The sequence below is a fragment of the Nicotiana sylvestris genome, chromosome 9 (genome assembly GCF_000393655.2).
Source record: "Nicotiana sylvestris chromosome 9, ASM39365v2, whole genome shotgun sequence".
NCBI lineage: Eukaryota > Viridiplantae > Streptophyta > Magnoliopsida > Solanales > Solanaceae > Nicotiana > Nicotiana sylvestris.
Window position 1 is genome coordinate 169,513,371 of NC_091065.1, and position 11,614 is coordinate 169,524,984.

Consider the following 11,614-nt stretch of genomic DNA (forward strand, 5'->3'; position numbering starts at 1 on the left):
GCTAGAACCACGGAATTCGGGAATGCCTAACACCTTCTCCCGGATTAACAGAATTCCTTACTCGAATTTCTGGTTCGCAGAATGACAAACAGAGTCATATTTTCCTCGATTCGGGATTAAAACCGGTGACTTGGGACGTCATAAAATTCTCAGGTGGCGACTCTGAAATTAATAAAGAATCTCGTTTCGATTGTCCTTTAATCGGAAAAACTCTCTTTACACTACGCCCCCTCCAGAATGTTGTGTAAAGAAGAGGTGTGACACCATGCTTGTCCTTTTATTTTATTCAAGAGGTATGGGTGATTAAAGTATTATTAGTCAGCCCCCATGCTCCACTGTTTGGTTCCCCATTAACAACTAAACTAAGGTTAATTATTAACAACTGGGCAGACTTGAGCTAGGGCCTGTTGAGACCCTTTTAGACTTACCAAACTTCTCTTTTAATCCCCTGTTATTACTGTCTAACCCTAAACTCAGAAGTTAGAGTCACAGCCTATATAAGCTTGCACCTTAAGACTGATTTCTGGTTAAATACTCAGGGTATTACAGCTATGTTTAATTCTCAGTTTAGGCTTAACTAATGGCTCGAATTTAATCCAACAGGGGTGCTAATCAGATGGTGTGAATCAAGTTGTTGCCTTTCAAGACTGTAAAAAAAACAAACGACAATATGTATCGAATCGACTTTGCGAGTTACAACGTATACTAATCAGTCGACAACAAAAGCAGGCTAAAACAGAACACACAGGTGATTCATGTGTTTTCGGACAGAACATGGAACTTATGAAACTTAATTATTCGACGACGTTACTCAAATCGACTATACAAACTATTACATGTAACAAACAATCGACAAACAACATAGACTAAACAGGCCACCAAATTATTTCAATATTCGGGACATTTAGCAGGGAGCTTACGAAACTTAACTATTCGACGACATTAGTCGAAGCGAATAGATATCTCATAACATACACTTGACACTGAATAGAAAGAAAGAAAAGAAAATTACCTCGGAAGCTTAAGCATCAAAAACGACCCAGGCCTGAACCGGATTGGACTTCTTTGAGGTCAAATGGACTTTAATCGAAGTGTTCCCAACTGAGAACACCTCGATTAAGGTCTATTAGGGTTCTTGAGCTCAGATTTAGGGTTCGAAGAGTTCTACCTAGATTCGAACGAAACCAACATTGATTAGTGTATGAGGGATGTCAGGGGAGTGGCTGGTGTGAATTTGGGACTCATTAGGTGATTTAGGGTTTTGGCTCGAATCTTTGATCGAAGATTCGAGAACCCTGGAGATGATTCGAAGTTAAGTGACCAGGGATTCATGTTCAGGGTGGTTTGTAGGTTCAGTGGTGTAGCTATGGTGACCGGTGGCATTGTTGCCGCCGGGTTTACGTAGAAGGGGAGCTATGGCGGCTGCTAGGGTTTGGGGGGTGTTTGGGATCGTCTCTGAGAGAGACGATGAAACCAGGGGGGCTGTTTGGATAGGGGGCGAGCTTCGTTGGGATCATTTATATACCGGGCCGAAGGTCGAATCCTAGCCGTTGGATCAATCAGGATCAATGGTTCGGATTGGTTCACTTAACGAGATGGCGGGTCAATCTCTGGGTCGGGTTTGGCTTTTGGATATGGGTACTGATTGCATCCGTTGGATGGGGGCTAGATGGACGGCTGGGATCGACCGTCATCGAAGCGACATAGTTCTGGTATCAGACTACGTCGTTTGATGGCGTGGGAGACGGGTCTTCTGGGCTGACTGACTTGGGCCGATTTTTGGTGCTATTTGGGCCTGATTTTCAGCTCAATTTTTGGCTCAAATTCGGTGTTTTTCCTCTCTTATAATTTAAACAAAAATTCTCAAAAATAAAATAAAGAGAAACAAAATTAGACTACACAACTATTAATTATCACTTAATAACAATTAAAACATTTAATGAAACCACCACGACACTAGAATAGAAATGCGTATTTTTGTGATTTTCGCTCTTAAAAACCGAATAGTGGTTAATAAATTCCTAAATGTACCACTTTTCCTGAATGCACGAAACATGTATTTTTTTTGTATTTTTCTAACTATAGCAAGGCGAGCATTTACGGACAAAATAATTTTCAAAAAATGTCACACAAATCCTCAAAGTTGTACCTGAAGGTAACTTGTTTTATTTCTTTTTCGATTTCTTTTGGAGTAATTTCCGTGAAGCAAAAATCACGTGCTCACATGTATTAACTGATTTATGATAAGATAGTACGAGTATAATCAAAGTAGCAATAAATTATGGCAACACTATAATATTCAATGATCCAAAAATGAAGGAGACATCATTAAATAATATTAAGTAAATAAAAGCATGCGAGTCACCCGAAAAAGGTGAGATTTTTTTATATTCTTTCTGACAATGATAATGATTGATGAGCCTTTGAATATTCGGATTCTCCTTGGATCGTGGGAGAAAAGTTAGAAAGAATCTCTAGAAAAAAGTATATTTTGTATGTGTGTATAATAAAACAGGAATCTTCAGAGAATGTCAAATATGTTGTCTTACAAAATGAGTTTCCTCTTCCTATAGCTATGTCTCTTTCTATTTATAAGAAAACGTGTGCCAAAAAACCCTAATAGTACAGATACACAAAATATTCACTGGAATATTCTCTTTAGAGTCTTATCCTAAAACTAGCAGTTATTACCCTGTTCAAGAAGAGTGCTCGTCCTTGGCCTTGATCTTTGTTGACTCCTCGACCCTGCCCTTCATCTCTTGTGAGATCACTTCGACCTTGAGCGTGCCTTTTATCGAAGTCATATTAGTGCCACGTACCGACTCTTGTAGGCTCTCTTAATACTGATATGGTTTAAACATAACTAAAATAATTTTTTGCCCATACAACAATGTTATTTCAACTAATGCGGATGCCCTAGACTGCAGAAGTTAATAATATAGATAATTATGCTATTTGATGTACTAATATTCCTAGTTTTTGGTTATGGTGTTTGGCTATTTGTAACATCAACAAAATACATATAATTTTTCGAGCAAACTTCATTTGTGGCCAGCCGCTAGAAACTAATATCAGTCGCTGGCCACAAAATTGAAGTATGCATTTTATAGCCCAAAACTAATTAAAAGGCTAGCCACCGACTCAACTATCACGCAAGTACAATCCCATCCTTCATCTAGAAACCACTCTTCTCCAATTCCAACCCAAGTTCCAAAATAGAAATATGAAATCTAATATAAGAAGCAGGAATTTGAGATCTTCAATGTCGTCGTATTATACATACATAAAGCCAAGAGCGTTGGCACAACTCAGGAACTCCAAAATCACTGCTAAATCAAGACCAAACGATGCTCATTCTCCAATTGCAATGTGCTAGCAAATACCCAATACAAAACAGACCTCTTAGCACCAACCATAGAGGTCTTAATTTCGTGTTTCAATTTGAAGATTGCTAACCACCGTCACTATATAAATTGTATCACTTCTTATGGTTTCTTCTTCTCTTCCTATAACCCAAAAAAAATAGAAATTCCAAACAAAAAAACCAAAAAAATAAGGGTAAAGAGCTAAGCAAACCTCGCCCATTGATGTTCTTGGATATGGACAGAGGTAGCTGATAAGCTTAAAGACAGAAAGAGAGCGAGAGATTGAATTGTTTCTCTCTCTTTAAGTTTTTTTGCTATTTTGTGTGTGTATTGTTTGGTATTATTCTCAAGAAAGTTCAAAAGAGAAATGGTGAGCATGGGCTACATAGAGATCAACGAGGCACTCACTAGTTTTTGTCCTTTAAAAAAGCACAACTGGTGTGGCTTTTATATAGGTGGCACGTGTGACTGACATATAATTTGCTGTTTCAGGTGGGTTTTTTTAGTTTACGTGGCTTTAGGACTAATGTTAGTAATGCAGTTACGTTAAAATGGTGCAACCAAGAAATTAATGTGCTTAGTAGATTGTATTTACATCAATGAAGTGTTCTGTTTTTCTTTATTTATGCCTATTTGTCTTGCCTGTGAATTAATTTCAGTTTTAATGAGGTAACGTGTTGTTTGACGATTATTTTAATTACACAATTGTGTTTACTAATTGTGATCAATCACTACATAATATATATATATATATATATATATATATATATATATATATATATATATATATATATATATTGTCACTATACAATTTATATACAAATAGACTGTCACTATACAATTTATATACAAATAGAGTGTCAATATATAAAATATATACAAAAATAGAATGTCATTATACAAAAAATATACTAAATAGATTGTCATTATACAAAATATGTACAAAATAGATTATCACTATATAAAAATATACTAAATAGACTGTCACTATACAATTTATATACAATTAGCTCTTATTAAACAAAATATATACAAAATAGACTGTTACTATACAAAAAATATACAAAATAGACTGTTACTATATAAAAAATATACAAAATAGACTGTCACTATATAAATAGACTGTTACTATACAAAAAATATACAAAATAGACTATCACTATGCAAAAAATACGACGACATTGAAGATCTCAAATTCCTGCTTCTTATCTTAGATTTCATATTTTTATTTTGGAACTTGGGTTGGAATTGGAGAAGAGTGGTTTCTAGATGAAGGATGGGATTGTGCTTGCATGATAGTTGAGTCGGTGGCTAGCCTTTTAATTAGTTTTGGGCTATAAAATGCATACTGCAATTTTGTGGCCAGCGACTGATATTAGTTTCTAGCGGCTGGCCACAAATGAAGTTTGCTCCTTCTTTGAGAAAACTACCTTCTATAGCCCTTCAAAATTTTAATAGATTATCACTATATATGTACAAAATAGATTATCACTATATAAAAATATACTAAATAGACTGTCACTATACAATTTATATACAATTAGCTCTCATTATACAAAATATATACAAAATAGACTGTTACTATACAAAATATATACAAAATAGACTGTCACTATATAAATAGACTGTTACTATACAAAAAATATACAAAATAGACTATCACTATGCAAAAAATACGACGACATTGAAGATCTCAAATTCCTGCTTCTTATCTTAGATTTCATATTTCTATTTTGGAACTTGGGTTGGAATTGGAGAAGAGTGGTTTCTAGATGAAGGATGGGATTGTGCTTGCATGATAGTTGAGTCGGTGGCTAGCCTTTTAATTAGTTTTGGGCTATAAAATGCATACTGCAATATTGTGGTCAGCGACTGATATTAGTTTCTAGCGGCTGGCCACAAATGAAGTTTGCTCCTTCTTTGAGAAAACTATCTTCTATAGCCCCTCAAAATTTTAATAGATTATCACTATATATGTACAAAATAGATTATCACTATATAAAAATATACTAAATAGACTGTCACTATACAATTTATATACAATTAGCTCTCATTATACAAAATATATACAAAATAGACTGTTACTATACAAAATATATACAAAATAGACTGTCACTATATAAATAGACTGTTACTATACAAAAAATATACAAAATAGACTATCACTATGCAAAAAATACGACGACATTGAAGATCTCAAATTCCTGCTTCTTATCTTAGATTTCATATTTCTATTTTGGAACTTGGGTTGGAATTGGAGAAGAGTGGTTTCTAGATGAAGGATGGGATTGTGCTTGCATGATAGTTGAGTCGGTGGCTAGCCTTTTAAATAGTTTTGGGCTATAAAATGCATACTGCAATTTTGTGGCCAGCGACTGATATTAGTTTTTAGCGGCTGGCCACAAATGAAGTTTGCTCCTTCTTTGAGAAAACTACCTTCTATAGCCCCTCAAAATTTTAATAGATTATCACTATATATGTACAAAATAGATTATCACTATATAAAAATATACTAAATAGACTGTCACTATACAATTTATATACAATTAGCTCTCATTATACAAAATATATACAAAATAGACTGTTACTATACAAAAAATATACAAAATAGACTGTTACTATACAAAAAATATACAAAATAGACTGTCACTATATAAATAGACTGTTAATATATACAAAATAGACTGTTAAAATGCATACTGCAATTTTGTGGCCAGCGACTGATATTAGTTTCTAGCGGCTGGCCACAAATGAAGTTTGCTCCTTCTTTGAGAAAACTACCCTCTATAGCCCCTCAAAATTTTAATAGATTATCACTAAATATGTACAAAATAGATTATCATTATATAAAAATTTTAAAAAGGCAAAAAAGGGTTGCTCTATCACACCATGTGAGGTTCGAACCTTTTTCCTTCAGTTTAGGAAACAGGCACTCTAACCACTGAGCTACAAGCACTTATGTTGTCATGCTTATTCCTTTCGGCTACTATATGCAATACGTTTGGGCCGAAGGATCATTTTTTGTAAGTAAGACAAAATATGGACTATTAAAATTTTGAGGGGATATAGAAGGTAGTTTTCTCAATCATTTAAACATGGGAGTGTTAGGCGGATTACAAAAGTAGGCTAATGTTGCCACCTATAGATCTGATGAAATGAAATTATCACAGACGTTCTAATTTAACACGGAACATTACTGATTTCGCAGTAGAAAATTGTATTGTACAGAAGGCATCTGCTTGTTCATTTACTTGTGTCTGGTACCATTTGTAGAAGAAGTGTTGGGGGTATTGGATTACTTGGCTTCAGGCCAAAGAGGAAGATATGACCCAACTTATATATTAGCACAAAGATCAGGTTTTAGCCCGCGCCCGAAACTATTTAAGAAATTTTAACTCCTATAACAAAGGTATACACACTATTTATTATAAATCATAATTATTTTAAAATATTATTTTCTATAGCTACCTTTTATATTTTATAGCAAAATAGGTATTTATGGTATATACTACTATTGAGACGTGAAATACGTTATTTATGTTTTTCCTGTCTCTTTCTTTCAATTAACACACGAATCTCTCTCAAAAAATTTCTTCTTTCTCTCTCTTCGAGCAAAATACCTGCTTCTAATCTTGAATTCTCTGGCTGAATTCTCAAGGGTTAATGCAATCAGAAGCGGCCCTTCCACAAAGCAAGTAAAGCAAATGCTTTAGGCTCCACTTTTGTGGGGGTCCCCATTTTTTGTTACACCTAATAGGCTATGTATAAGTTTTTAAAAAGGTACTCTAAAGTGAAAAAATTTGATTTCTTTCTTTAACAAGTACAGAGAAGAAAGATTTGCAACTGCTATGATTTCTGTCAAGAAAATCGCACTTGAAATGAATATCGAATACAAATTTCGTAAGAAACATGTGATATATAGGAAGTAACAATTTGATAAGAATGTTAATAATAAAATCTCAAAATCTTTCGAAGAGTCCGTTGGAGTTGATTGTTTTATACATTGTAGACAAGACTATTTTTTTCATTTTAAATAGATTTGAACAATTCGAAGCATATGAAAATATTTTTGATTTTCTATTTAGCGTTAAAATTAAGATCACTAGATGATAGAAACTTTAAAAAATATTGCCTTAATCTTGAATGTCCCTTAAAGGGTAATAATCAATTTGATATTGATGGTTTAGATTTATTTTCGAAATTAAAAGTATTAAGAAAAATAGTACAATTAGAAGATAACAGTTTAATTGATACACTCGGTCAAATAAAAAGATTTGATTCTTTTTCCAATGCATATATTACTTATGGAATAATGTTAATAACTCTTATTATCGTCGCTTCAGCGGAAAAAAGTTTTCAAAATTAAAATTGATAAAACTTACCTAAGATCAACAATTCTCAAGAAAGGCTAAATAGATAGCTATATTGTCAATTAAGAAAGATTTATTAGGAGTTATTGATGATAAGAAAATTATTAATAACTTTGTATCTAAGAGACGTTATAAAAATAGACTTCAATAAATAAAATCTATTTTTTTAAAAAAAAAGTTAAGGCCCCTCATAAAGTTTGGCTTTAGGCCACAAAACTCGTCGGACAACTGAAAATACTTCTAAACTGTTGGGAGAAAGAGGGGAAAGACAGACCTTTTCTTCAAAATCAGATTCCTCCTTAGCAAGGAGGGGATCGTTGCTCTGAGGCTAGGGCCCACTGCACGGGGAGCAAAAACGATGTCGGAATAATCCGAGTAGAGCATGGGTACTGTGACATGAACGATGGATACTGCAATATTTTCTACGCCGGAGAAGATTTGAGGGTTGCAGTTTTTGTTTGTCTCCACTTTTAGTTTTAATACAATGTATACAGTATTTTGTTTTGCTAGAAAACGCCATCTCCAACGAACTTTCTTCTCTTCTTTGCTATTTAGTCACATACAATGATATAAATACATTGTATTCTGCACAAATTCACTCAAATATATTGTATTTTTATATAAATATTTTTTCCCTGTATTTATGTATTTCGAAGGTCTGTAGTTTTTTAATACAACTGAATACACCTGTATTTATGCATACTGTACATACAATATGCATGAATACATGATATAAACATTGAAATATATTGAATACTAACATTAAAATAGAACAGAATATAAATAGTGAATACATTTAATTTTAAAATACAGTAAAATACACTGAATACAAATAGAAATACAGTGAATACAACCAATAAAATATACTGAATATAGCAGTAATAACATGTATTAGGAACTCCTTTAATGTGCTGCAAGAGACAACTAGTAGCTTTGACAACAGAATTGGCTAAGATGGGAATGAGGGTGGTCGACTATTTCCCATATCTAGGAATGGCTAGGATCATGTGTTGGAATATAAGGGGGCTTAATGCCCCAAAAGCAGAGGGAAGAAAAATCCCTTTGCAGAAATGAGGAAGTAGGATTGGTGGGATTGCTGGAGACTAAAGTAAAGAAGAATAAGATTGTTGACATAGTCACTGATTTTTTTTAAGGATGGCAATATATCCCTAATCTAGATGCTCGCTATAATGGGAGAGTATTAATTGGATGGAGACCAGACTTCTATAACATTGTTCGTATCACTATAGATGCGCAGATACTGACTTGTGAGGTTAAATACATTCCCACACAGACAATTTGTATCCTCTCCTTTGTATATCCTTTAACACAAAGGATGAGAGGAAAACACTATGGACTGAGTTAATAACACAAAGCAACAAAATTGGGCTGCCTTGGCTTGTGGTTGGGGATTTCAACTCAGTGCTAAGTAGTGAAGATAGACTGGGAGGGAATCCTGAGCAGAAGTTCTGGATTTCAAAACTTGCTTAGACACCTGTGGTTTGATGGAGTTAGCGCATAATGGCCAGAGATATACTTTGGAATGGTAAAGGCTCTGTCAGCGAGTATGCTCTAAAATTGACTGGATGTTCATCAATGCTGAGTGGCTAGAAAATATGCCCAACTGTAAGGGTGTTTACTTACCTAAGGGCATAAGTGATCACTGCCAAATAATAGTAGAAATCCAAAAGGAACATTTGAATATTGTAATGTATGGTCAGAGCATGAACAATTTCTGAAGGTGGTTGAAGCAGGATGGAACATACAGATAGATGGTTGCAAGATGTTTCAGGTGGTAAGGAAAATGAAGATGCTAAAAAGAGAATTGAGGAAGCTAAATACTCAAAGCTTCAGGAACATAGTATCTGAAGCTAATGAGGATAGAACTGCATTGCAGAATACTCAAGAGCAACTTCATCTTGATCCAGATAACCTTGAATTACAACAAACTGGAAGGGAGAAATATCAGAAACTCAGAAAATCTTCTTACTTAGCAGAAATTTATTTGTAGCAAAGAACTAAGGCTAATTGGATAAGGCTTGGTGATGAAAACACCCTGTATTTTCATTCAGTTATCAAACATAGGAAGTTGAAACAAGCCATCACACAGCTGAATGATGCTGCAGGATGTATGCAAACAGAACAGAAAAACATAGCCAAGATCGTTGTGCAGTACTATGAAGACCTTTTAGGGAAAACATGTGAAGAAAGAGTGAACACCTTCAGAGGATTCCTCAATAATGGGCCCCTGTTGACAATTGACCAGCTACTAAGGATTTTGGAACCTTTCACCATTGAGGAGGTGAAGAAGGCAGTGTTCAGTATTGATATCAATAAGAGTCCTGGGCCAGATAGTTATGGGAGTGGCTTCTACAGAGCTGCATGGAGGGTCATAAGCAAGGATATCACTGAGGCAGTACTGGAGTTCTTTCAAACTGGACAACTGCTGAAGCAAATCAATGCCACCAATATTTCCCTTATACCAAAGGTGAATTAACCTGAAAATGCTAGTCAATTCAGGCCAATTGCTGCTTGTAATGTGACATTGTTGAACACTGAAGATTGAAGATGAAGACACAACCAAAATTTGTTATTGAGAGAAAATTGAAGATGTGGAATTTTGCCAAGGTGGAGATTTGTTGAAATTGGCAAAATGTTTGTCCCACATCGGTGGGAAAACAAAAGTTGGGGGGATTTTCCCCCTATAAAAGAAGGCTTAATGTTTAGGATTTAAACACACCTCTCATTTGCCTTCTCATCTGTTTAAGGCATTTGTATCTTCTCTCTTTAGTATTATTTCACTTGTATTTTTGGAGTGAAATAAAATATTGGTTGTGTCCGAGGAGTAGGCAAAATTAGCCGAACCTCGTAAATTCTGGTGTTCCCTTTATTGTTGCTTTATTGTCTTATTTATTATTTGGTGGCTGTCATAATTTTGGTATAGTAGTTGTGACTTATTCACACTATATACATTTGGCTTCCGCAACAATTGGTATCAGAGCCAAGGTACTGTCTAAGTATGCTCTGTGGTTGCAGCATAGTCTGATCTTCCACATCAGAAAAGATTTATCTTGGTAACTGAGTCAAGGTTCTGTCTGAGTATGCTCTGTGGTTGCAGCTTAGTCTGATCTTCTACATCAGAAAGGAAATAATCTTGATTTGTGTCGTCAGCTATTAAATAATATTTGTGTCAAATATGGGAGACAATAAACAAGAAGAATCTACATCAAGTGTCAACAATACGTCATCATTGGCATCTTCGCTTATGACAAGAATTGTGTCAAATGCGAAATTTGCGGTAGAAATTTTTGACGGGTCCGGACATTTTGGGATGTGGCAAGGCGAGGTTCTAGATGTCCTTTTTCAACAAGGGCTAGATCTTGCTATTGAAGAAAAGAGACCAGATGCTATTGGAGAAGAAGATTGGAGAATTATCAATCGTGTTGCTTGCGGTACCATTCGATCCTACCTTGCTAGAGAGCAGAAATATCCATACACAAAGGAAACTTCTGCAAGTAGATTATGGAAAGCACTGGAGGATAAATTTTTGAAGAAAAACAGTCAAAATAAATTGTACATGAAGAAGAGACTGTTTCACTTCACCTATGTTCCTGGTACCACGATGAATGAACATATCACCAGTTTCAATAAGTTGGTCATATATTTGCAAAATATGGATACAACTTATGATGATGGTGACTTGGCCTTGATGTTGTTGGCGTCACTTCCTGATGAGTACGAGCACCTTGAAACTACTCTACTCCATGGAAATGACGAAGTTTCTCTCAGAGAAGTTTGTTCGGCTTTGTACAGCTATGAACAAAGAAAGCGAGAAAAACAGAAGGGCGGAGAAGGAGAAGCACTATTTGTGAGGGGTCG

At 34.9% G+C, this 11,614-nt stretch overlaps 1 protein-coding gene across 1 annotated transcript; it reads left to right on the plus strand.

Annotated features, from left to right (window-relative positions):
• Positions 1–9,256: 9,256 nt before the first annotated feature.
• Positions 9,257–10,232, plus strand: LOC104242224 (uncharacterized). Its single transcript, XM_009797246.2, has 3 exons — positions 9,257–9,338; positions 9,457–9,742; positions 9,821–10,232. Exons 1-3 carry the CDS (start codon positions 9,257–9,259, stop codon positions 10,230–10,232), a joined length of 780 nt encoding a protein of 259 aa, XP_009795548.2.
• Positions 10,233–11,614: the final 1,382 nt, after the last annotated feature.